The sequence below is a fragment of the Trichomycterus rosablanca genome, chromosome 15 (assembly GCF_030014385.1).
Source record: "Trichomycterus rosablanca isolate fTriRos1 chromosome 15, fTriRos1.hap1, whole genome shotgun sequence".
Classification (NCBI taxonomy): Eukaryota; Metazoa; Chordata; class Actinopteri; order Siluriformes; family Trichomycteridae; genus Trichomycterus; species Trichomycterus rosablanca.
Genome location: NC_086002.1, coordinates 23537150 through 23565029, shown reverse-complemented (window position 1 = coordinate 23565029; position 27880 = coordinate 23537150). Strand labels below are relative to the sequence as shown.

At 38.1% G+C, this 27880-nt stretch overlaps 2 protein-coding genes, 2 long non-coding RNA genes and 1 pseudogene across 6 annotated transcripts in view; 2 read left to right on the top strand and 3 right to left on the bottom strand.

Moving 5' to 3' along the window:
• The window catches only part of LOC134328803 (uncharacterized), a 450585-nt gene that overhangs the window by 346929 nt on the left and 75776 nt on the right, over window positions 1–27880 (bottom strand). The gene's annotated exons all lie outside the window — the stretch shown is intronic.
• LOC134328756 (golgin subfamily A member 4-like) lies at window positions 137–1922 on the bottom strand. 2 transcript variants are annotated; one of them, XM_063009965.1, is made up of 3 exons: window positions 661–1922; window positions 417–573; window positions 137–329 (listed from the first exon to the last, which is right to left on the bottom strand). In XM_063009965.1, the coding sequence occupies exons 1-2, from the start codon at window positions 1868–1870 to the stop codon at window positions 458–460; spliced, it is 1326 nt and encodes a 441-aa protein (XP_062866035.1). In that variant the 5' UTR covers window positions 1871–1922; the 3' UTR covers window positions 137–329; window positions 417–457. The 2 variants fall into 2 exon arrangements, with proteins under 2 accessions (XP_062866035.1, XP_062866034.1); XM_063009964.1 differs by having other exon boundaries at window positions 417–576; window positions 661–1921.
• On the top strand, window positions 4621–6000 carry LOC134329158 (uncharacterized). Its single transcript, XR_010014813.1, has 2 exons — window positions 4621–4688; window positions 5773–6000. It is a non-coding gene; the product is annotated as an uncharacterized LOC134329158 (long non-coding RNA).
• LOC134329759 (5S ribosomal RNA) lies at window positions 21897–22005 on the bottom strand (annotated as a pseudogene).
• On the top strand, window positions 23413–25791 carry LOC134329124 (uncharacterized). 2 transcript variants are annotated; one of them, XR_010014779.1, is made up of 4 exons: window positions 23413–23596; window positions 24352–24421; window positions 24922–25037; window positions 25244–25791. It is a non-coding gene; the product is annotated as an uncharacterized LOC134329124 (long non-coding RNA). The 2 variants fall into 2 exon arrangements; XR_010014780.1 differs by lacking the exons at window positions 23413–23596; window positions 24352–24421 and adding an exon at window positions 24597–24655.

Here is a 27880-nt window from a genome sequence, read left to right as displayed (position 1 = left end):
AGAGCGGCGAGACGGTAGCACCGCTGAGAAAACTGCAGAAGAACCTCTGAAGATCTGAAGATGGCAGTTCAGCTGGGTTCCTCCATGTTCACCAGATGTTTCCACCTTTAATAAGCACCAGAACTAAATCCAGCTGTTTATTTTTAAAGAACTTTATTTTGATTTAGATGATGGAAAGTTTCTGGAGCTTGTCGGGTTGTCTGGTGGTTCTTCATTCCACTCCTCCAGGTTCTCCAGATGATCAGGAGAAACGATGCATGCAGAGCTCATCCTCTTCAGCTTCATCATGGAGACTGGGGGCACGGGAGCATCGGCGGGCACGGACACGCCTATACAACACACACACAGGTGTTAGAGGTACACTCCAGCCTTCACCTGCTCATTATGATGAAGATTTAGATCTGTTAATAATCCACCTGTGTTCTCCACCGTGGTCTCCATCAGTCTCAGACACTCTTTAGGTTGGTTCATGAAGGTGGGAGCAATCAGAACGTGCTCGATCGTTCTGCTGCTGCACCACTTCATCAGACGAGGACCCGAAGACGTTCTCCAGAACATCAGCCTGAAGTGGATCTGCTGGAGAAATGAAACCTGATTCAGCGCCATGATGGATTAGACACCACACAGCTCATAAACCCCCTCAAGATGTAACTTCAATACCTTCTGTAATCGAGATCTGCTCCTCTGGGTTCTCTTCGTCTTGGTTCTCCACAGCCACCCAGTTCACTTTCCTTGTCATATCTGGTGTGGCTACCTCCTCCAGATTCCTGCTCTCAACCTCCAGGTTCAGCTGTTCCTCTGAGTCCTCCTCATCCAGGTTTATCTCTTCCTCAGCCACCCAGTTCACTTTCCTTGTCATATCTGGTGTGGCTACCTCCTCCAGATTCCTGTTCTCCACCTCCAGGGTCAGGTGCTTCTCCAGTTTATGCAGTTGGTCCATAAGAACATCCTGCTTCTGGTTTTTCAGAATCACATCATCTATCAGGTCCTGCACTTGGTCCAGCACACTTACCTGCTCCTCCATTCTATGAAGCTGGTCTATTAAAACCCCAAGCTCTTTCGGTTCCTTCACTCGGCTTTCCAGAACCACCTGCTCCTTTGGGTTCTTCTCCAGAACCACCTGCTCCTTCTGTTCCTTCTCTTGGTTCTTCAGAACCACCGGCTCCTCCAGTTCTTCTGCTTGTTTCCTCAGAACCAGATGCACTATGCGTTCGTGCACCTGCCTCAGCTGAAGAAGCAGCTCATCCATTTTATGCATTGGGTCAATTTCCACCTGGTCCTGCTTCTCTAAATCCTGCCCTTGGTCAATTTGATCCACCAGATCCTCCAGGACCTGGGCTTGGTCCATCAGAACCACCTGATCCTCCAGGACCTGGGCTTGGTCCATCAGAACCACCTGCTCATCCAGGACCTGGGCTTGGTCAGTTTGATCCACCTGATCATCCAGGACCTGGGCTTGGTCAGTTTGATCCACCTGCTCATCCAGGACCTGGGCTTGGTCAGTTTGATCCATCTGATCCTCCAAGACCTGGGCTCGGTTCAACAGAAACATTTGATCTTCCAGGACCTGGGCTCGGTTTATCCGAATCCCCTGCCCCTCCAGTTCCTGGATGTAATTCTCCAGAACTGCCTGTATTTCCAGGTCCTGCCCTTGGTCCGGCAGAACCTGTGTGCTTGGTTCTGGGTTCTCTTCATTTCCCATCCTCTGATGTTCCTCCACATTGGTGTTCTCCTGTCGCTCTGTCCTGTTGCGTCTCCACCATCTCCACCATCTCCTCCTTCTTACCCTCCTCTCAGGTCTGGGTCTCAGAGGCTCGTCGTCGTCATCGGCCGGGACGCTAAAACACCACAGCCTCCTGAACCAGGACATTTTAGATGTTGCCTCTTCGATGCTCAGACTCAGAATGAAGCAGCAGCAGCAGCAGCGGAGCTTATATAGGAGCCTGTAGAATGTTGTGACATCATCATGATGTCACAGTGTGAGCTGGAGCTGAGAGCAGAGCAGCACTCAGTCTCACTAACATTCACCTCAGGTGTGGCCACGCCCACTAATCTGTACAGCCAAAAGTGTGTGACCCCTCTCTAAAGTGTAGAGCTGTGTGTAACCAAAAGTATATGGATATGAGTGTATGTGTGTGTGTGTGTCTGTAGCTTTCCATGTGCAGCAGCTTGTTTATGATTGTGTATAACAAATGTATCTATATTTAATTTTACTTATCAAGATAACCTACATAGGGAAGAGTCTATGTAAGTAGGTATACTAGGTGATGTTACAGAATACCCACAGTGCGGTGTGAGACAGCTCATGCAGTTAGCAATCAGAATGAGAAATAAAAACATGTAGCTGTTTTAGTGATTTTTTTTTTCTAAAAAGAAAACAAATCTCTTAGTTCCATGCAGGCACGTGCACAGATAGACCCCTAGTGGTGCTCAAGCACCTGCCCTTTTGCCCTGGATGAGAAAAGTGCCCTTTCTGCTGAAGCCCAATTTTTTCTACATTCATCAATATTTAAATATAAAAATTACCCTCTCTGTCATCAATTCCCCCAAAAGTGTTTTGATATCTGACGGGCATTTATTTGAGTTATTGTGAGAATTCCGCCCCGACAGTTTTACTGTTTTACAAATTAGACAAGTGCACTAGTTTTGTCTCATTTAAAATCTGACTTATTTTAATGTAAAAGCCTGAACAAAAAAAGGGCATGAGCACAAACATTTTGCAGGAGAATGTTAAGTAGCTCTCACAGTAAAGTGTTAAATTAGATACAAACATACAATAATTTATAATTACAGCATCCTGGCCAAAACGCTGTGTAGGAAAAGTCACCTTTAGTCAAGGAGTTATTTTCATGCAAGCATTTATACTTCAACAGTTGAGGTTTACAAATGAGGAATAATTTTGCAAGGTAATTAACATTACAAACTAATATATGTTTATATAATGTAGAAGGCTAAATATAATGCTCTATGATATAGAACAGCATACAAAAAATGATGAATAAATAGGAAAATGTTATTTGGCTGTCTATTTCATTTTATTGGCATAATAATAGGCCCATTGTTAACATTAACTACCAAAAGTGGGTTTCTGATATGAAATCAAAGGTAGGTCTTAAGTTGAGCTACATGACAGTCTGGTGAGGTAAATTGATACTAGTAATGGTATATTATTAGTGTAATGCTTCAACTCTGTCAGAAAAGAATAAATAATGTATACTGTGTTCTCCCCTTTATGGAGATTCAGTAAGTCGCTCTTGATTACTGTGCAAAACATTGATTTATCTCATTTACAAGTTTTGCAGTATAATGCCAAGAAAAGAAAGGTTACAAAAGCAGAAAGAAAAGGAACTACAGCAAGCAGCTCAGGGTAGCAGCTCTCTTTTATCCTGGATTGGGCCATCTACCAGTAAAGCAAATGAGGGAGATATATCAGTATCAGTTGTTTGGTTATTAAAAAGCGCGCACAATATGGCCTGTTTTTGCCTGTTTTTCATTAATTTATGCAGCTTGATAATTTGAGTTATTTGATTAGATGTGTATTGACTGTGTTAACAAAAATAAATATATAAGTTAAATGTCCTGTGTTTTTTTTATTATTTTATTAATAATTTTGGGTGTCCTTTTTTTTGGTTTGAGCACCTGCCCCCAAAAATGTCTGTGCACGTGCCTGGTACACATACGTACATTGCACTGTATGGTAGTGAGGTATGGGGGCGCCTAACTCATAATGATTTTTCTAAATGGGACAAGCACGCAACTGAAACTCTGCACACAAAGTTCTGCAGAAATCTTCTCAGTGTGCAGAGGAAGACCCCCAACATGGCCTGCAGGGCAGAATATTAGTGGACAATACCCACTAATATTCTGCATTCAGAAAAGAGCTCTAAACTTCTGGAAACATATCAAATCCACTGTCCCCCACTCACTCCATTATAAAGCACTTACATGCCAAGAGCTGAATCACCAAGAGTGAGACACCAATCAGCCTCACCACACACTCGCCCAAAACATTAGACCCAACCAAATTATGACCAAACAAAAACAAAATTACAATCAAATACTGGACTGAGACAATACAACAACAACACAGACTCCAGTGCTCTTCAGCCCTGAATCGAGATTACTCTCTGGCTGCTTACCTGACAGAAATGAAAGAGAAAAAACTGAGGAAGGTTTTGACGATGTACAGACTCAGTGAGCACAGCCTGGCCATCGAAACCGGGCGGCACAGACAGAGCTGGACACCCAGAGAGGCCAGGCTGTGCTCTCACTGTGAGCTGGCAGTGGTGGAGACAGAGCTGCACTTCCTAACAGAGTACCTGAAGTACAGTCTATCAGGAGTTTATACTATGGGAAGATCAGCAGCATCTCCCCTGAGTTCCTACACTGCAGTAACACACACACTGTAAAAAGTCTAACTTCCAAATCGTAAAATGAAATTAGGATTTAAAGTTGAATGAGCAAACAGTCCTTACAAATGTTGACATAACTCATTGAGCGGATTTTTTTCATCAGAAGCTCTACTGACGTTACAAACAGAGTTAAGCTAAATTACATTCTTTAGTTCTCATTGAAACTGATTACGTTCTGTCACCGCGCATGCGCACTTCTCCGAGCTGAGTTGTAACGGACGAGGACGACGCTGAGAACGAGCTGAAGTTTTGGATTTTGCCCTGACCTGCCCTGAGGTAGGTATTCAGCTATACATTTATGTTTAAAACTTAACAAATGCATGAACTATAAACTGACTGATTAATGAGGGGAATTACTAGCATTTTAGCGGCACATATTTTCTTACCAAATATTTAAAATATTGTATGGCAGGCGAGTGCAAAGCAACAAACTGTCAGTTCTTTTCAAAAGTAAATACATTCTCATTGATTTTTAATTTATATAAAGGTGTACGAGTGTAATCTATTTGTAAATTCGGGCTTGTCGGTGACAATTTAATCATTTTTGGTACACAGAGAGAAATGTTAGCTGATATGCTAGTGGGTTATGCTGTGCATTGGTTTAAATGACCTGGGGCTAATTGTGTTAGCTTAGTAAGCTAAACTTCTAAAACGTCTGTTACTCTTAATTATGATGCAGTACGATTGCTACAACTGCCTCATATTGCGCTTCATATTTCATACTCTACGCAAATGAAAATGTTAAATCGCTATGTTAAAGAGTTATGTTTTGAGTTTCAGAGCAAATTGCATATGTCACAGTAATTGGCTCATTTCACGGTCTGTGATGCGATTTTCACGCATTTACATTTACATTTTCAGCATTTAGCAGACGCTTTTATTCAAAGCGACTTACACAATGAGCAATTGAGGGTTAAGGGCCTTGCTCAGGGACCCAACAGTGGCAACTTGGTGGTGGCGGGGCTTGAACCGGGAACCTTCTGTTTACTAATCCAGTACCTTACGCCCGTGAGTTAGGTAGGGTTTTATTCATGGTACATGGTGTATGCTCTTGAAACATTTCAGTCCATTTCAGTGTGTGTTTGTAGTAGCAAATTTACCCTGATTTATGCACACAGACACATTTATCCAAACTAACTATAGTCAGAATTACAGTACATGGGCAGTTGGATATAGTTGCAAACTTTTAAACATTAATATGCTTATTGTCATTTATTGGAATTTTGCTAATTTCATTCATACTTAAAGTTTAGCTGATTTACTGTGCATGTCTTAATTGATTATTAAACGAGATCTAAATCATCATATTCTTTAAATTTAAATGTAAAAATATATATATATTTTTTTTTTTTTGTTGCAGATTGATATGCAATGCAATCCCAGTCCAGAAGTACTACTGAAACATTACAGATTGTGTCATTACCAAGGGCGCTCCTGGCCATTGCCATGTTTGTATCCTGACTCTGTTTACCTTGTTTACCCTGTTTGTTTATTGATGCTAATTATACTTTTGCTGGAGTGGCACAGGTTTATGGCTTAAAATAAATGTCTGTTGTGAAAGTGAAATAAACATTGAAATAATTTGAAATGTTTATTGTCTTAAATTTCTTTCATAGCTACTTGTTAAGAGCATAATGTATTCATTTTTGTCATTTTGCAGATGCTTTTACCCAAAGAGACTTACATTTGTGGTGAATACGATGCCAGCAATTGAGGTTTAAGGGTCTTGCAGGGGCCAACAGTAGCAACTTAGTGGTGGGGCTTGAACCGGCACCCTACTGAATACTAGCCCAGTACCTCAGCCACTGAGCTACCAACTGCTAGTTCAGATATGTAAAAACTTGTGCCTGTAAAAAACATTTTAACTGCTTTTTTAGCCGGTCGGGTTGAGTTGTTGGGTAGTTCACACTTAGCGATTGAGAGCCGAATTTTGATCGCCGAGCGAACGCCGAGTTGCTCCAGAGCCGGAAAATCTAGCACCAACTAGTCGCCGAGCGAAAATCAGGGCAAACATCGTGTAGTGTGAACTAGGCATTACTTAACATCTTTATACACTAAGCTCCACCAGCTCATGGAACTTCATATCTGAGCCGTATTTTAACAGAATCAAGTGTGTGTCTGTATGTACGAGGGTTCTTCAAAACGTTTCTGCACTTTTTAAAACTCTATTTATTACAAATTAAAAAAAACAAAGTACATCACTTTCTACAGTCACCTTCCAATGCATTATTTCCAGCATCATACCAACACTGTTAGACATTTCAAATTTCAACACTGTTGCCAGTAAGTTACCGTAATTCAAATGCACAGTACTATAACTGTATTTTACTTTTACAGTAACACCACAGTAAAAACTTAACTGTACGGTACTGTAATTATTTGTTTAATTCTTATTATTTAATTTTAAATTTTAAAAACTCTGTAAATTGTACTTATTTTACTTATAGCTTACACAATACTACTATTTAATCCACACAAACAATTATTGCAACACATCAAATTGTTTATTTAAATCACTGCAAATGCTTAAAGCACTTTTAACAAAAACGTGTAAAAGTACAAAATTTCCTTAAAAACATTCTTACTTTAATCCATGCAACTTTCAAAATGCATTTAAAACAACACATTTAAAATAACACAATGTGCATTAACTTAACATGTACAAAATTCATGTTAATTCATATTACAGAAAAACACTTTTACTGTTAAATAATTCAGTACTGAATTAATAGTACAACAATGAACAATGAATCTGGATAAAGTTACATTAGAACTAACACATGAGCTTCAGAAATGCAGGGTTACAGAAACACAGTAGTTTTGGTATAAAACTCCACTCAACACTGTCGACTCACATACCCGACTTAACATGAAATGAACCGTGTTCCTAGGTAGACCCTAGGTAGCAAACGTAGTGAGGTAAACCACTTCTGAACCTGCAACCTGCTTTGTTTTTTTCCATTAACAATCCATTCAGCATTGTTCACCTGTAATCACAGAAAGATCATCTTTAAAAAAAAAAAGTTGCCGACAAGTAATGCTAACGCTCCTATAGTGCACAATAGACCCGATAACCGTGACTATTGTTAATTTATTGTTGTAACTGTCATAGACTCTTTACCTTTATTTTTTTCTGGTTCCCAGTTTTGGTGTAAAAAATCCTCTTGGCTCCATCCATCCATAGAATCATAGCCTAGCTGCCGAACTGTTTCTGTGTGCGCACCTCTCCTAAACTCCTTCCTGCAAAACTTTAAGATAATGTGGTGGTTCTGAAGCTGAACCGTTAGGCAAACAACGTCAGTTCAAAACTTTCACAGGTGAAAATTAGGTCGAGTCTTGTCAATAAAATCGTTTGGCGCCAAAGGTAATTACAGTAATTTACCTCAATGTAAAAAATACAGTAAATCTCTGTATTCAGTATTTGGCATCAGGCAAAATTGTCATCATGCAGTGGAAAATACTGTTATGTACTGTAAAAACTATTTACAGTATTTTGCTGTGTGGTATGTGGTTAATAACTGTAGAAATTACAGAAATGTCTAACACTGAACTTTTTAATGCCATCAGCAAAAATGTTTTGGTTCAGTGTGTAGCCACTGATGCACTGCTGCTTCCACTTAATCACATGAAAATCTTGTTCCCCTTAAAGCTTTAGCATCATAATTAAGTGTAAGAGACTCTTCTGTGGTGTAGTGTGCTGACAATGGGTCTGTTTGACATCGAACTTATAAAGAAGGTTATTCAGACACAATACTCATACACCTTTATACAAATGAAAAATCAATTAGAATTAATTTACATTTGAAAATAACTACGTTTGCTGTTACGCATTCATCTGCCATATTTGAAATCTTTGGTGAGACAAGTTGTGCTGCACAGAATGCTGGGATTGCCTTCACCGCTAAGGAAGAAAGAATGCTCTCTCTTTATTCAGTCACTTTAGCACTTTGAATTAACCCCTCTTAGTAGGGAGCATGTTATAGCATCTAAGAATTCAGACAGCCTTCTTCTCGGAAGCGTAGGATGACGTAAAATGCTGTCTATGTAGAGAGCTCATGTTTAACGTATGTGCTGTAGTTTTGAGTGCATTTTGTCCCTTTGGGGATTCCATAGTCAAAGGAAAAGTGTGCTTCTCTACACACGTGATCATCTCTCTATAGTCTGTGCTCAAATGACAAAAAAGCCAGTAAGGAATTATGCTCCTGATTATTTACCTATGAACAATTTTTTCTTTCTTTTTAAAGAAGGGGGGTTGGGGTGTGGATTTTTATCTTTCAACTATTAAGGTAGGCTGTGCAGTGTATTGTAGCTTCCCTTTATTCTATCATTTAATTTATGAGTGTAATGTAGAAAGACGAGGTCTGTGACATTAGGCAAATTTCCCAGTGAATTTAGTAGGGCCCTAGATATAAGACACAAAAGGTTTAAACTAACATACAATTCTAGCAATAAAAAAGGGGAAAAACAACCCATCGTCAATAGCTTTTAACTTATCTAGGTTTCTCATGACTGTGAATCACTCACATCTGCCATCTGATCAATGATTGTTCTAAGCCTTCTCTCTAGTTGTCCTCCTCTCTTTCAGACCAGCTGCATCAGACTGTCAGAGTGGAGGTCCAGCTGAGACAGAAGTTTAGACTGCATATATCTGCATTTGTCTGAAATCAGATAAGAACAAAGGATATTAGGTCAAACATCAGGGAGAAAGTCATCATCACACATAGCAGACCAGGACAGTGTAGAAATGAGGAAAACAGCCAAATCATTTCTAATCAGGCGGTGTAGCAGTTTGTCAGTATACACAAGATCTTCCTTTTATCAACAGCAAAGCCAAAATAAAATAACAGCATAAGCTCAACCTTATCTCACTAACTTCAAACAAAGCAGGACACCTTGCCATGAAAGCCGTCACTATTGGAGCATCATGGACAACTTCCTGTCATCTGTGTGTGAAAGTCTTTATCATCTTGTGTTTCACAACCTTTTTGTTGTCCCTCTTCTTTACATCCAAGAGCAGAGCTTTCTGCATGAAGAAGCAAAGCAGTCCCAGAACATCACAGATCCACCACCATGCTGCACAGTAAGCAGTCTGCCCTTTTAGCGAATGCTTCATTGTACCTCCTCCAGACATACTGATGACCTAGGCCCAAAATGTTACAGTTTTGTTTCAAAACTCCACAGAACAGTATCCAAAAACTTCTGTGGCTTATTTACAATTTTTGTATCATATTGGCACCAACTTGTTTTCATGTTTTTGGGACACTAAAGGTGGACATCTTGGAGTTTGCAACATATTTACAGATTTCACAATAAATGTAATGCTCTCTATATCACAGTTTAAATAATATTAAAATTAGATTTATAAATATACAAGTAGATACTGCAATACATGCCAAATTCAAAGGCTGTACATCATTATTAAAACCTTATCACACTGTTGTGGGGTAGGTTTAATCCAGCTTTGAGAAATATTTATGTACATGAAATATCTCCAAAAACAAAGTAGTTTAATAATAAAAGATCAGTAAAACTGTTTCTGGTTGTGAAGTTTTAATGATATTTGTCTGACAGTCTGTATTTACATAAATGAGCGGTTTAAAAGTGCTGAGAAAGTTACACATGCGCAAGAGTCGGAGTGAACTGTCCAGGTTCACAGGCTCTAATAGCGCATGCGCAGCAGGTGGAGCCGCTGAGGCACCTCAAGCAAGCTGGTTTATTATGACAAATAAAATAGTCACAACACAAATAAAATAAAGCCACAACACAAATAAAATAAAGCCACAACACAAATAAAAAAGCCACAAAAAAAAAAAAAAAAAAAGCCACAACACAAATAAAATAAGCCACAACACAAATTACCTTTAAAAATATTTTAAAATTTTGAGTGACCTTTAAAAGCTTGCCTTTTTTCTGTAGGGCTTGATCACTAGGGGTTACAGATGTTTGTAAAAGTTCCTTTAAAAGAACATGCATTTTAATAATCTCAAAAAAGACATTTTCTATATCCTGTTCTGCCTGGTTATTATATGAGGTCTGTAATAAATGTTATTTGTATTAGGCTATACTGCATGGACCAATATAAGCATTTTAGGGTAATTTGTGCCTGTTGGGTTAGTATCAAGAGTTTGCAAAGCTACTTGTGTTTTTTTCTTACTTAAGTGTGAGTGGGATTTAAAAATGTTGGTTATTTCTGCAACAGTTCTTCCAAGACTGTATGATTGGAAAACATACTTCCTTGTCTGGCAAAACATTGATAAATGGAAGTTCTTTTATACATCAGCCTGCAAAAACTACATGGGTCCAAAATAATCAAGTTAGACTATGAATTTGGTGCTGTTGGAAGTTCAGTAATGTCATGTATTCTTTATAACTGACTCTACCTGGTGACTTCCCTGTGTCCATACAAATAATGAGAGTTAAACTGTATTCTTAAAAAGTATGTGAACTGATACTGTCTTTGGCATCTTAAGTTGTCCCTCTTGTCCATGCCGAGTTCTTTTAGATTCGTGATGTTTAAGGTTTTTTTTTGTTTTGTTTTGTAAGGCAATTTTTAAATCCACTCACAGCAATACATATAGGCTTTGACTTGAGCCATTTACTGGAATGCTTTGGCCCATTGTCAAGCCAAAGCAGGCATGTTGTCACAAAGCAGCTATCTCTTTTATTTATTGTACAGGGTGGGCCATTTATATGGATACACCTAAATAAAATGGGAATGGTTGGTGATATTAACTTCCTGTTTGTGGCACATTAGTATATGGGAGGGGGGAAACTTTTCAAGATGGGTGGTGACCATGGCGGCTATTTTGAAGTCGGCCATTTTGGATCCAACTTTAGTTTTTTCAATGGGAAGAGGGTCATGTGACACATCAAACTTATTGAGAAATTCACAAGACAAACAATGGTGTGCTTGGTTTTAACGTAAATTATTACTTTATTATTTCATGAGTTATTTACAAGTTTCTGACCACTTATAAAATGTGTTCAAAGTGCTGCCCATTGTGTTGGATTGTCAATGCAACCCTCTTCTCCCACTCTTCACACACTGATAGCAACACCGCAGAAGAAATGCTAGCACAGGCTTCCAGTATCCGTAGTTTCAGGTGCTGCACATCTCGTATCTTCACAGCATAGACAATTGCCTTCAGATGACCCCAAAGATAAAAGTCTAAGGGGGTCAGATCGGGAGACCTTGGGGGCCATTCAACTGGCCCACGACGACCAATCCACTTTCCAGGAAACTGTTCATCTAGGAATGCTTGGACCTGACACCCATAATGTGGTGGTGCACCATCTTGCTGGAAAAACTCAGGGAACGTGCCAGCTTCAGTGCATAAAAAGGGAAACACATCATCATGTAGCAATTTCAAATATCCAGTGGCCTTGAGGTTTCCATTGATGAAGAATGGCCCCACTATCTTTGTACCCCATATACCACACCATACCATCAATTTTTGTGTTCCAACAGTCTTGGAGGGATCTATCCAATGTGGGTTAGTGTCAGACCAATAGCAGTGGTTTTGTTTGTTAACTTCACCATTCACATAAAAGTTTGCCTCATCACTGAACAAAATGTTCTGTGTAAACTGAGGGTCCTGTTCAAATTTTTGTTTTGCCCATTCTGCAAATTCAGTGCGCCGATCTGGGTTATCCTCGTTGAGATGCTGCAGCAGCTGGAGTTTGTAATGGTGCCATTTGTGAGTAGCTAATATCCGCCGAAGGGATGTTCGACTGATGCCACTCTCGAGTGACATGCGGCGAGTGCTACGCTGTGAGCTCTTGCTGAATGAAGCTAGGACAGCCACTGATGTTTCTTCATTAGTGACAGTTTTCATGCGTCCACATTTTGGCAAATCCAACACTGAACCAGTTTCACGAAACTTGGCAAGCAGTTTGCTAACTGTAGCATGGGAGATGGGTGGTCTCGTAGGGTGTCTTGCGTTGAAATCTGCTGCAATGACCCAGGTACTGCGTTCACCAGACATCAACACAATTTCTATCCGCTCCTCACGTGTTAACCTCTGCGACATGTCAATGGCTGTAAACAAAGAGAAGCTTGTAAATAACTCATGAAAGAATAAAGTTACGTTAAAACCAAGCACACCATTGTTTTTCTTGTGAAATTCTCAATAAGTTTGATGTGTCACATGACCCTCTTCCTATTGAAAAAACTAAAGTTGGATCCAAAATGGCCGACTTCAAAATGGCCGCCATGGTCACCACCCATCTTGAAAAGTTTCCCCCCCTCCCATATACTAATGTGCCACAAACAGGAAGTTAATATCACCAACCATTCCCATTTTATTTAGGTGTATCCATATAAATGGCCCACCCTGTAGATCCTTGGATTTATTATACTGGCGTTGTGGAATGTTGTTTAGTTAGGTTTAATATGTACTGGCATATGGCCTTTGTCTCTTTGGCTGCTGCCATGGTGATACCACTCACTTCAACAATCAAGACCAAACAAAACTATGAATGTGGGAGTGTCTTACTTTTTTCTTACAATAAAATTGCATTTATTTGTGTTTTTTATATCATTTTTAAAATACACTTCTTTATTTCCTTTGTATAATTATTTTACCTCCATCTTTTAATTTTGTATTGTTGAAATGAAGATGTAAAATGTGTCCTAATTTTAATATGATTGTATATTATACTTTAAAAGATAAATTCTATAAACAAAAAATAACATGTTCTTATGTAAAAAATGCATTTACCATAGTTATACCATATTATATAAGATGTCATATAACAAGTGGCAATGAATAAACTTCCCAAAGATTTTAAGAGACAAACCTATTGAGCAACAACTAAAAAAGTTACAAAGCCTAATGACAAAAAGGAAAGAAGGGAAGTCACTTAAAAATAGAATATTGAACAATAAGCAACAAACCACACCATCTACAATCTCCACTTTAACAATTCACACAAAACTCTTCTGTCAAAAGAGCACAAACACTAATATTCACACACAAGTAATTCGATGTGTGAATATGTAATTCAAAAAGTATGAAAAGTAATTGAACCCCCTGGTAAAATATTGTCTGAGTGGTGCAGAAATAAATTATGCTAGCCCACTACCACTGGGTCTCAATTCTCAGCGGTGCTATTAGCCAGTTGGGCATCTACATACAGACATCACTGGCTAGGTCTGGGGACCTCTGTGTGTGTGTGTGTGTGTGTGTGACACAAAGACAATGTGATGACACATGGAGACCTGTCACATACATTTCAAGAGGACTGACAGACACAGAGAAGTGCTATGCACAAACAAAAAAGAAGTGCTAGCAGTCACATGGGCGTGCGAAAGATTAGTCTCATATCTCCAAGGCCTACACTTCACCATACTGACTGACCACACATGTAAGGTTGTAAAACAATACTGTTTAGCTGGCTGGCCAGAGAAACATGCCATATGCAAAGACCTCAAGCATTTTGGGCAAGTCAGAGGGGAACTCACCATGGTGGGCAATCTCCTCCTAAAAGGAGATAAATTTATTCCAGTTTAACTGCAGAAGGACATTCTTAAAAAGATCGATGAGGAACACCAGGGCATTTCTAAATGTCGAGCCAGAGCTCAACATTCTGTATGGTGGCCAGGTCTGTCATCTCAAATTTGCCCTATGGTAGAAAACTGTGACATATGCATGCATACAGAGTACAGAGGTGTAAGCCACTGTTGTATAGCCCAGTCCCAGTTCCCCCATGGAGTAAAGAAGGCATTTGAGCATGAAAAGAAAATCTACTTGCTCATTGTTGATTACTTCTCTAAATACATCGAAGTGGTAGACCTCAGAACCACATCCTCAGAGGTCACAGTGTATGCGATCAAAGAAGCCTTTGCACGCCACGGCATCCCTGACAAGGTTGTCTCCGATATTGGACCAAAGTTGTGTCAGACACTTTTTTAAATTTTGCAAAAGAATTCATACATACCACCAGCAGCCCACACACGGTTTGGCTTGCTACAGAGCACACCCTCATACAGAGCCGGTCCAATTGTGGAAACAGAGCAAGGGATGTTGAGGAGAAATGGATTCGTCACAAGCAAGGACGGATTAAGGATAGCCTGGGCCCCTGGACAAAGAGTCAAAAAAAGTCTAAGTGCTATGTAGACATTTGGAAAGGTTGACTGTAAATTCAAATTTATCATGGTTTTGAGCATTTTACTAGGACATTTATCTTTTTCTGTTATAAATGATTTGTATTGTATCAATTCATCTGCCAGGCTCATGTTCATATCTGAAGGATATGCTGCAGCGAGTGAGTTAGCCTTTAAAGTGAGCTCACTGTTGGACGTATTGTCAGGCATGAAAAGAACATCAAATAGCTCAGTTAAGTGTGTGTATGCATTCAAACGGTGGTTGAGACAGGACACAAGTTTGTCAATGACAACATTGAAAGTTTCGATCCGAAACTTGTCCTTTCCGTTAAATGCTACACCTGGCTCTGCACTATCATCAGACATAATTTTGCGCTTCTTTGTACGCTGGAGGTCATGCCTGTACTCTTGGGAGACAGCAGTGGTGACATTTAAAGCTGCCCCTTCAAACACCTCAAAGTTATCTCTCTGTGCTGCCACAAAGTCTCGTAAAGACAAGAGAAGTTGTGTAGCTGTACATATGTCAATATCATGCTTCTGCAGCTGCAGGCTTGTGGCTTGGAACCTCTGTAGTATTGTGTCCCAGAAGTATGCCATGAAGGCCATCTCCAACGTGTCCAATTTGTCACAGAGTGCAGAGACTTCACTTCGAGTTACACATTTCTCCTCCATATCTTTAGACATATCATTCAATGCCTCTCTCAGTTGTGCATAATATTTCCAAAGAGCCTTAGTTGACTCAGCTCGTGCGCTCCATCGAGTACCTGACAGTCATTTCAGTGTGAGTTTGATATCAGTATCACGGAAAACCTTTCCCCACCTGTGTGTAGATGATGCACAAAATGTGTACATTGCCTGTACAAAGTCAAAAAAACGTCCAGCTTCTGGGCTACTGTCAACTGCATTGACACCAACTAAATTCAGTGAATGTGCTGCACAGGGGACATAACAAATCAAAGGGTTTCTTTGTTTAAGATGAGCTTGGACTCCATTGTACTTTCCCGACATGTTACTTGCATTATCATATGACTGGCCCCTACAGTTGGATAAGTCTAGGCCCAGATTCTCCACCATAGCAATGACACACTCTTAATTCAGATAAAACTGAGGTTTTACTTGTTGGCTCTAAAGCTGCAAGAGACAAGTTGTCTAACCTGGTGCTAAACTTAAACACGTTATCTGTTACTCCCAGCCCAGATGTAAAAAACTTAGGTGTCACAATAGATTCAGATCTCTCATTTGATACACACGTTAATAATATTACTAGAGTTGCTTTCTATCATTTGCGTAACATTTCTAAAATAAGAAATATACTATCTGTTAATGACGCTGAAAAACTGATCCATGCGTTTATAACTTCTCGGTTAGATTATTGTAATGCTCTTCTAACAGGATGCTCTGGTAGATCCATAAACAAACTCCAGTTAGTTCAAAATGCAGCAGCTCGAGTGCTAACTAGAACTAAAAAATTTGACCATATTACTCCTGTTCTATCATCTCTACACTGGCTGCCAGTTAAATTTCGCATTGATTACAAAATACTTTTACTAACTTATAAAGCGCTACATGGTCTGGCTCCACAGTATCTGAGTGAGTTTATTAATTACTACAACCCAGCACGTCCACTTCGTTCACAAGATGCAGGGTTACTTATAGTTCCTAAAATTAAAAAGACCACAGCTGGTGGAAGAGCGTTTTCTTACAAAGCTCCACAACTTTGGAATAATCTTCCTGCCTCTATTCGGGATTCGGACACAGTCTCAATGTTTAAGTCTAGACTGAAAACATATTTATTTTCTCAGGCTTTTGATTAGTATAGACAAAGGCGCAGAGCTTGGGGGTTCTAGGTCATAGAAACTTGTGGTGATCAGGGATGTTGGGTTGCTGTCGTCCTGCCTCTCTTGTCCGATCACTCAGGTTTGATGACGGTGGGGAGATGGGCGCTGATGTCCTGTGAAAGCCTTCATGACCTTGTTACCTGCTCGCTCTCCCTTTTAGTTATGCTGTAATAATTAGGGCTGCCGGAGTCTAAAACTCTCTCTAAAACTGTTTGTCAACTAGCATTGTACATTATTAACTACATTCTCTGTTGTTTTACCCCGAGGGCATTCTGATGGAAACCTGTTTACCCGCCGAGGTTAAGGATTAAAGTCGAGACTGCCGGGACAACGATGCTGCTCCTGTCAGATGTGACGGGTCTGGAGTAATTGCAACGACAAGAAATCACTACAGACTTTATTGAAGACTAGAGCGGATAACAACTCTATTATTATTTAATTGTTTATTTATCTATTTATTACCAGTTATGACTTTTAGATCATTTAATTCTGTGTTTGTATGATTTGTGTAAATCGTGTATTTATTTAAAGTATCCTCCAGGCCACCCAAGAAGGATGGGCCCTACTGAGTCTGGTTCCTCTCAAGGTTTCTTCCTGTAATTTTCAGAGAGTTTTTCCTTGCCACAGTCGCCCTCGGCTTGCTCAACAGGGGTTTTTGTATCTGTTGGTCCTGGATTTTGTAAAGTTGCTTTGAGACAATGTATATTGTAAAAAGCGCTATATAAATAAAGTTGACTTGACTTGACTTGACACTCTGCCAAACTGTCCCCACTATGGTTTTCAATAGGCTCAAAAGCTAGAAAACGCTCAACTACATGTCCGTCATTATTAACAAACCTGAAAATAAAAGTAAGTTGGTCCACATGAGCAAGGTCTGGAGTGGAGTCAACTATAACAGAGAAGTATTTTGATTCTTTGATCTCATTAACAATTGCCTGCTTTGTTCTCTGTCCCATCAAATGGATAAATTCTTCACACACTGTCGATGATAAGTAGGACACAGAACCTTTTCCCTTAAGAGGAAGAGTTCTATAATGCCCAAAAAATTACCATTGTGGGCTGATCCTAATAGCTCATCATCTCCCCTGAAAGCAAAAACTGGATGACTGCAACAACTCTTTTCAAAACTTCCCGCCAGTATTGTCTTTCTGCATCAACTTGTTTGACAATACCAGAATAAATTGTTGCTGTGCCTCTGGAGCGATTATATAATGCTAGCATGCAAGCCCTATGCTCCACACTCCCCTCATGCTCACCAATCCGCTCTGAATGTTTCCAGTCAGAAAATCCATGAACAAAAGTATTGTGCTTACTGGAAAACAGTTTGCAAGCAAAACAATACACACAGCCAGTTGAAGGAGAGTAAAGTAGCCACTGCCTAGTCACAGTTTGCCCGTTGGGTAGAGAGCAACTGAGTAGAGCATTTGTAAAGCGCCTACTGGTACCCCCAATGCCTCTATCCCTGACTGAGGCTGGGTACTTAGCACTTCTGTTTTGAAATGCAGCTTCTCCTCTACTAACAAGAATCGACTTGGCTTGGTCGGTAATGGTACTGGGCCATAAAGCAGGGTCGTTGACCGTTTCACACCAGGAATTGTGGTCCTTGCCCTCCTCGTTTGAAAAACGACACTCACACGATGCAGCTGGCTGGTCTGATTGTGGGTCTGACACACCTGCAACTTTCCTTTCATGGTCTTTCTGCTGCTGGTCTGTGGTAGCCTGGCAGGGCTGGCATTCCTGCTCTGCACCTGACTGGGTCTGCAAAGGTACATAGTCACTGACAGGTGACACTAAGCCAGTGGTGATCACATCTTTATTGCTAGAACTCTGATCACTGCTAACATTAGCAATACTTGTCTCACTCATATCCAGCGGTTTCTCAAAGAAGTTTGAGATCAAAGGAACGCTTTTCAGGAAATCTGCCTGATTTGCTTCCTTAATCTTTTTTGCTTTTCTTTTTGAGGCACCACTTTTTTGTTTGGGATCCATGTTATTAATGGCAAGTGTTTCTTAAGATGCAAATATAGAAGCTTGTCTTGCAAATTCCTATTCCTATCCAATACTTACTATGTTGTTTCTATGTTGTATGTTCAGGAAAAAAATACAATCACAAAATTGTAGAACCAGATACAATATGTAATAAAAAAAGGCTGACCTATAACTATTTAGCTATAAATTGTTGTTATTGTAAATGTATTGTATGTATGTACTAATATTATAAAGCTTACACTTCTACTATTATCAATAATGTAATATGCAAATAACAATAAGCTTTTAAAAAAGCTGTGAGTTGCTAGTTAGCAACGTTACACTAGCCTTGAAAAAGGCTGTGAACCTTTCAAAGTTTAATATATTATATATAGTAATATAATATTATATCATGTAATATAATATAATATAATATATAAGCCTTTGAAAAGACTATGAAAAGAATGTAACAGAATATATGCAATATAGTATAGTATAATATAATATAAAAATATTTATATATATTATAAAATAATATAATGCAGTATAAAGGGCAATGATGAATGTTGGTTGCTGATCTGGTAATAGCAAGGTAAAAGTTGTAGTAAAAGCACAGAGCAAGTTCGCAAGCTGAACTGTCTGAATGTGAGGAGTTTTGATACTGGCAGGGGGTTTTATATAGATCTTGCATATTCACTTGGAAGTTCTCGCAACACCTGATTGGCTCAGCCCCCGTGGGAATTTAGGGCAATGTAACAATTTTTCACCACTGAGTGAGAGAGTGGGGGAGGGGCAGCCACTATCTACTACAAAAAATGCTGTTTTGTGTGTGTGTGTGTGTGTGTGTGTGTGTGTGTGAGAGAGAGAGAGAGAGGCATGGAGAGGGAGACAGGGGGAAGGTTTTGAGTATATTAAAAATGCTGTGTTAATTATATTAAATCAAGTTTAATTATTGTCGAGACCCCTTCACACTGCCTTGAAACATGTCAAGTCATGTCAAACTGTCATTGAATAGTCATTGAATAACAAGCTGAATAAAATATGTTTTCCAATAAATAATCCTCAAACAAAATATCAGGGTTACACGCATACGCAGCCACAGCTACTACAACAAAACCACTTGCTGTTTCATCATCTGTCACCAAACCAAAATTGTGCTACTCAGTAAAATTAGCTTGCAGTTCTGTTGTATGAAAAGGCACTTTTCCTTTCATGCATTCCTTTAGAGCTAGAGTGACCACTGGTCTCTTTACTGCTGTTTATTAAAGGGGAAACATAAATCTAGTCAAATGGCTTGTTGTTTTCACATAAGTGAAATCACACCCTTGGCCAAATTCACTCAATTTAATCGGTGTCAAAGATAGCATTCATCAGACAAATTGCTTGTCTTAAATTTAAATAATTGCAAAATTGCTAAATTAATTTGTGTCTCTGCGCTTAAGAGAAATTGAACATAATAATTTTGAAACAATACAAATTCAGAAACATTAAGTAAGGGCCTGAATCACATATTTGGAACAAAACGTCTGTTATGAAATATGGTAGCTTGCCTGGCAATTTGTAGGTCCCTAGAAAGTCAAGGAGCCATGGTAAACGACTTCTATGGAAGTCAAGGGCCCCATAGCAGGGGCCCTCGTGATCAAGGGCCCTCTAACGGTATGCCCTGCTTTTCTCTAGGGCCCCCTGGTAGGGGCTGTCATAACCAGGGCCCTCAAAAAATATGCCCCCCTCTTTCCTAGGACCCCTAACAGCCAGAAGTCGAAGTCAGAGCAGTGCCACAACACCTCATCCATTTTCATAAGGGGCCCAAAAGCATGGCTAGGGCCCAAAAGCATGGCTAGGGCCCCCGAAATAATGGCTAGGGCCCCCAAAATGCCCTGGGGTCAAAGTCCCTAATAGTCAGAGGATCCTTAAAATGGAGGGCCCTCGGACATAAAAATATATTGTATCATAAATGTTGATAGGCATCGCAAAATGTTTTGGGCCAGGGCCCCCCCCCCCCCAATTTTATGCTTGAAATGTAATGTAATGTGTTAAACAACTGATGATACAAACTTTATTTATTTGCAATTATTTAAAACTATTTTTGTTGAACTATTGTTATTAAAATATACTTGTTGTCAATTCGTATACTTTTGAAATAAATCTTTTTTTCTCATTTAAGTGTTGTTTGATTAAGGCAAGGTAGCAAATGTGCATGATTGTTCATCATTGATATTATTATCGAGGTACCCAGTAGCGCCATAATGCGCCATGAGAGCCATAATTCCCATCACTAATGCCTGGCTTGTTTTTCTTTCTAAATATCTGTGCAAATTTTAGGTTCGGCCCATATTTTGTCCAGGAGTGTGGACCAATCAAATTACACCCTAATCCAGTCGTAGCCAATTGGAATTTATCTCTCTCTAGATGCGGCCGTTTTTCAGCCCTTGTCCCGCCCCTTTACAAACCCACAGCCAATCGTGAGTAAAGGAGCCAGACCAGGTGATAGCAGAGCTGATATTTAAAATGAAGAGCTGGAGATCTTAGCACTGCTGTGTTAGGATGTGTAAGTACCAATTTAAACACGTTTATAAATGTACTTGGTTTTAGACTTTTAACAAACACACCTACAAAAACATTAATGCCGTTTCTGATGAATGCGATGCTTTGCCACTTCTGCGTCTTTACTGTAATACGTCTGTAAATGCTTGGTGTAGAGGACTACCTGATCTATTTAGTATTAATCAGCTAATCAATGGCCACTGTATTTTTACTAGGAATGCAGACGTTGGTGTGGTGTGGTTGTGTTTAATAATAGTAACTAAATTAAAAATCTTTTAAGTGACTTTTAAAGTGTTTTAAAATCATGTACAGAAATCATTCCCATCTAGTGGTGCTAGAAATAATTTACATCTTGTTGATGGGATTGTAATATTATTTTACAATTATATTTGTTTTTTGTACATTTATTATTTGTTATTTTAAACATAATTTCTGTTCTTCGGTTAAAAGTAAACAAAAGTCTCACATGAAAGACCAAAACGATTCATTCATTTATAGACGGTGGTGTTTATACTTTTACACTTTAACCTATGAACAGTTTTCAAAAAAGAAATTGTTTAAAATAACAACAAACACAACAACAAATAATCAAAAATACAACAACGACGATGAAAAATAAATCATAATAAAACATAATAATGTCATAAATCTTTACCCCATCAACGAGATGTAACTTATTTCTAGCACCACTAGATGGGGATGATGTCTGTACATAATTATAAACTCCACTTTAAAATTCACTTAAACGTTAAATATTTTAATTCGGCTTTTCAGTAAAGTTAATAATAAATGCAATTCAGGGAAACGTTAGATTTTCTAAAGCAGGAAAACAAAGTAATTCGTTGATTTTTTTTTTGTTATATTTACAAAATAATTTCCTTTCGTACAGCCAGGATGGATAGGTGCTTTACTTTACTCAGAATGAAAGTGTCAGCTGGCCTTTTTCTTCACGTATTGCTCTGATGATGAAGAAAAAAGAAAATGTTCTGCTCCTTTAGCAGGAGGTTGAAGTAAAGATGTGTGAGGAAAAGCTTACAGCACCTGGTATTCCCAGGCGGTCTCCCATCCAAGTACTAACCAGGCCCGACCCTGCTTAGCTTCCAAGATCGGGCGTTCTCAGGGTGGTGTGGCCGTAAGCAAGAGACACTGCAAATAGTTTCCCTTTTATAGTCGTCCATCATTCAGTCTTCCACTTCACGAGGTTTTAATATTTTGTTGTCACTTTTTTTTTAACTGTTCATAAGTTGAAGCGTAACAGCATAAACACCACCGTCTATAAATGAATGAATTGCTTTGGTCCTCCACTTGATACTTTTGTTGAAGTAAACTGCGCCTTAAATATGACGAGCTTGATTAGTTTATAAAGGTTCCCCCGTCCCAAGTGTTTTTGTAAAATGTTGCAGGAAAAAATGTACTGTGAAGTTTTACAGTAAAACTGTTAAGTTTACAGTTGAACCATAAAAGTTCACAGTTCTACTGTCATTTTTACAGTTTGACCATGAGTACAACTGTGAACTCTCATGTTACCACGAAGTTCATGGTAACCTTTTCAGTGTTTAATAATATTGACTGTGAAGTTTACAGTAAAACTGTTAAGTTTACAGTTGAACCATAATAGTTCACAGTTCTACTGTCATTTTTACAGTTTGACCATGAGTACAACTGTGAACTCTCATGTTACCACGAAGTTCATGGTAACCTTTTCAGTGTTTAATAATATTGACTGTGAAGTTTACAGTAAAACTGTTAAGTTTACAGTTGAACCATAATAGTTCACAGTTCTACTGTCACTTTTACAGTTTGATCATGAGTACAACTGTGAACTCTCATGTTACCACGAAGTTCATGGTAACCTTTTCAGTGTTTAATAATATTGACTGTGAAGTTTACAGTTCAACTGTAAACATGATATTGTTGAATTGTAAAATTCAGTCAACTTACAGTTTAAAGTTCAACTAGGAATAGTTCATAGTCACCTCTTCTAATGTTTGATGTTTACAGTAATTTACAGTTTAACTATGGTCATATAGGTAAATGACAATATACAAAGATCAAGACAATAATAATGTATATAATATGTATGTATTATTTAAATGATGTATGTGAATGAAGGGAGTGTGTGTGTGGGGGTAAATTAATTACATGACATGAAAAACATGTCAAAAAGACATTATTTACATCTAAAAAAAATAGATGATTAACAATATTCCAATAAAAAAAGAATACAGCACAGATTTACATATTTATAATATTACAAAAATACAAATAACCTCATGCAGACAGGACAAATATTACATTACATCAATATTACATCAGACAGATGACTTTATAACCTTTTATTATGCCTGTTCTGCGCAAACCTCTCTTCTACAGACATCATGTCAGACATCATGTCAGTCTGGACATCTGGGCATGCGCACATGCGCACTTGATTTGAGACCGTTATTTCAACCAAGCGTCTCGAGCTTCGCGTCAGGTGAACCGCGCGAAATACAAATTTAGTCTCAGTTTCAGTGATTTAATTCTCACAAACGAGTCTGTTAAAGTCCGCGCTGTGTATCTGCTTAAAGATAAAGTTCCTGCCACATGTGTTATTGAGTCAGAACTTATTAAAGGACAAGAATCTGACGACGGTAATCTCGTCAACGGTTAAACTGTTATCTGGAAAGTGAGAAATGGATAAAAAGACGTTGGTGAAGCGGCGCGCTGCTAAACCCTGAAGTTCGATGGTAAGTCATTAACTTAAACAGTTTATAATAATACACAATAATATATTTACTATGCCTGAAATGTTATTAAAAATAAATGGCCATTTTAGAAAGCCGAAAATAACACAGGTGTCAGGATTCTATGTCTTCAAATTAGTTACTTGGGAAGTTAGCTAAACCATTAGCATTAACAGTCTGTTATCTGGTGGTAGTTGATTGTGCTCTTTTTAAATGCCTAGTAATGCTTGCAACGCGTTAAGACTGGTACAATTACTTAGTTTATAGTGTTGTTACAGTGCTGAACTGCACTATAATAAACCTATCACTTTTTATAATTCTAAGTGTACAGATAATATAAATGCTTTTAATATTTCCTACAAGACAATTCACCTTTTATGTCTTATTTATACACGTCTTAATTAAATGTGAACGTTAACCTGCAAGTTGCTCTTAAAATAGTGGAGGTCCAGCATTTTCTTTTGAATGATGGGTGATGTGTGCTTTAAATTATTGCTGTGAAACTGAGGCAGTTGATCAAAGTTTATATGATTTATTCAGGAAATGTCTATTAACACACATTTCAGGTTTTCCCTACTCTTTCCCTACTCCCTATAAAACTTGGGCACCACCTAAGCCCAAGCCCAGTGACCACACCACGTAAGCCTGCCAACAACCCAGGGAAAACCCTGCATTTGTGCCACTGTGTTTAAGCTATTGTAGCATTCTGTTAACTACAGATTTTAAATATGAAATTAAAAACAGTATTTTTATTCCAGGAAAATGACCACATGTCAAGGAGGGCTGCTGAGGTTGAGAGAGTCTCAGTGTCCGACAGAGAAGACCCGGGTATTGTAGATAACAGTATCTGCCTACATTTACATCAGCACATAAGGATGGGTTTTCCACATTCTAGTTCATGATAGTAGCAGCACATTTTAGTACATTGCTTTAAAACCACATCCACAGAATGTTACTGTTTTTGTAGATAACTCAGATAACTACATATTCTAAATCATTTCATTCTAGGACTATGCTGTAAAAGTGAAAATTACAACGAGGCCTGGATCTCGGAAACTTGAAGTAGGTGCTAATTGATTTTTTAAAAACAGATTGTGTTTAAAATAAATTTTTGTTAAAATATGTAAAACAACTCACTTCTTTACAGTTTTGGTGCTGACAATGTCTTTTCATCCATCCATTCATCCACCTTTGTGCCCGCCTGCATATCTATATATGCTTAAAGCCCTGACTGTTTTCAGCTTCTGTTGGGTGTGTTACTAAATGCTAAACTGTGTACTGATTGCATAGCTGCTGATATTAATTGTTTGATTCTTTTTCTACTGTAGTAACTAGTGAATCAGACGGGCCATGCCAATCCATCTTAAGGCAGTCTGAGCTACTAAAATAATGAAATTAAAAAGAGAGAAGATCTGTCTGTGTCAGTGCTTTAGTGCAGATGAAGGTAAGTCATGTTTTTCAGCAATAAATATTTTTTGCACCATAACAATTAATGGTAATTAATGATACGCTTACCAAATATATGCCTTATGATACATCAAATGTAAGACATTGCTGATGAAATATATTAGGGCCCCTGTAGCTTAGAGGTGATGGCGGCAAATGTTTGATTATTTTTATTTATTTATTTATTTTTTTGCATTTTTAAAGGTGGCCGAACAGATTTTCCCCATGAAGGAGGTCCAGAAAGTGTACTTCACCAGCAAATTCAACAATGTGGACAAGCTAGGAAAACAAGAGGTGTAATTCATGTCACAATTCACGCCCCCACACACACTCAGACATAGGACACATCCAAGCACCCAATACTGCCATAATTAAATGCATAAGGAATGCTTATGAATTAGATTTTTCATTATGTATGTATAGAGTTTATATATAGATTTATACCACAATACATTATTCAGTTTATTTATAATTGTATATATTACTGTATAATAAAATTATATTATTGTATAATTACCATCGTAAAATAAATTATTAAGTGTAATATAATTATGTTATTATATAACAAATACAATCTATTACTATTATTTTTTATATTACTATTATTTTAATGCATTTAACATTACATTATAGAATGCCGAGTTGGTACATGTGTTATCAGTTTACCATTTAGAAGGAATCCTTACCAGTTGTTTTTGTGCCTGTGTTTGAAATTATACCGTTGCTGAATAAATGGAGTTGTGAGATCTATACATTGTATTGTATTGTATTGTATAATTAATGTCAAAGTACAGTAATTACAAAGTAAACTGTGAAGTCCAGGGTAAAACTGTTTACCAAGTTTACAGTGGAACTGTTAAACATCATAGTAAAATAATTAATCAGGCTTACAGTTTTACTTTGAAATTGTTTATAGTAGAACTGTGAAATAATTCAGTGTTTTACTGTGAAAGTTGATAGTGGAACCATGAAGTGGCCAAATTACCATCAAAATTTCAAAGTAGAACTGGAAAATATTTCAGTTTTACTATGAAATTTCACAGTACATTTTTTCCTGGGAATCACGAAATAGCGTTAAATAAAAATAAACAGAAAGACTTTTAAAAACATATTAGATTGTAGTTTGTGCTTTGTTTACTGCAGAGTCAGTTCGTGCAGGTTTATTCGCTTTTGAATGTTTATTAGCCGAGAACGAGATGAAAGAAACTGGAATGTCAGACGAATGTCCACTATAAAACCAGCAGGGTTAAACGCATTAACACATTAACTAGCAGACAACACGCAGCAAACATCCAACATAAAACCCACAGCAACACTAATAAGGAAGTTATAACGTGAGTTATGATGTTCTGATCCAACTACACTGAAACTTTGTGATCGACACGCTTCTTGCTGCTCTAAAAACAAGCTCTTTTGATTGGTCGGTAATTACGTCTATCTCCCCAGTAGTCCCGCCCCCTGCGCCCCTAAGCCCCGCCCCTGCAGCTACAGGTACAGATCTACGGTGGCCCGCTGAGTCAAAACACAATAACATTTACAAAACAAACGAAAGCTGACAACACAACAATAAGGAAAAACGCGAAATACAATAAGACAACACAACGACAATAAGGAAAAATGTGAATACAATAAGACAACACAACAACAATAAGGGAGAACGCAAACATATTAAGACAACACAACAACAATAAGGGAGAACGCGAACATATTAAGACAACACAACAACAATAAGGGAGAACGCGAACATATTAAGACAACACAACAACAATAAGGGAGAACGCGAATATATTAAGACAACACAACAACATTAAGGGAGAACGCGAATATATTAAGACAACACAACAACAATAAGGGAGAACGCGAAATACAATAAGACAACACAACAACAATAAGGGAGAACGCGAAATACAATAAGACAACACAACAACAATAAGGGAGAACGCGAACATATTAAGACAACACAACAACAATAAGGGAGAACGCGAAAATATTAAGACAACACAACAACAATAAGGGAGAACGCGAATATATTAAGACAACACAACAACAATAAGGGAGAACGCGAATATATTAAGAAAACACAACAACAATAAGGGAGAACGCGAATATATTAAGACAACACAACAACAATAAGGGAGAACGCGAAATACAATAAGACAACACAACAACAATAAGGGAGAACGCGAACATATTAAGACAACACAACAACAATAAGGGAGAACGCGAAAATATTAAGACAACACAACAACAATAAGGGAGAACGCGAATATATTAAGACAACACAACAACAATAAGGGAGAACGCGAATATATTAAGACAACACAAATGCTTTAAGGTGGAACGCAATTACATTAAGGGAACACAACGAAATTAAGGAAACACGAATACAAATCTACAACGGAAATGCTCCCGGTCACTAGAGGGCGTCTCTATCATTTTTTATCTGTATGAACACTGCAGCAAAAGAAGCAAGAAGAAGAGCAGCGTAGTGCAGAGCATCTGGCTTCGGTTTAACTTTAACTTTCAGTGATATAATTCTAAATAAAATCGAGCTTTTGATAAATTCACGTCAAACCATTTTTATACAAACACATCAATGTTTCTCACCTACTACAAACTATTTTTATATTAATTTTAAATAAAGATCAATAAATCTGATCATTTTATATTGGAGATGAATTATGCAGGTCTCGTATAATTTCATTTATTAGTACAAACATCAATGTTTCCCATTTACTAACAACTTTTTTTAGTTACATTTTTAGTTGTATTTTATTTAAATGTATAGTTAAGATGTATGATCATTGTACTGCACATCTGTATAGGTATATATGACAAATA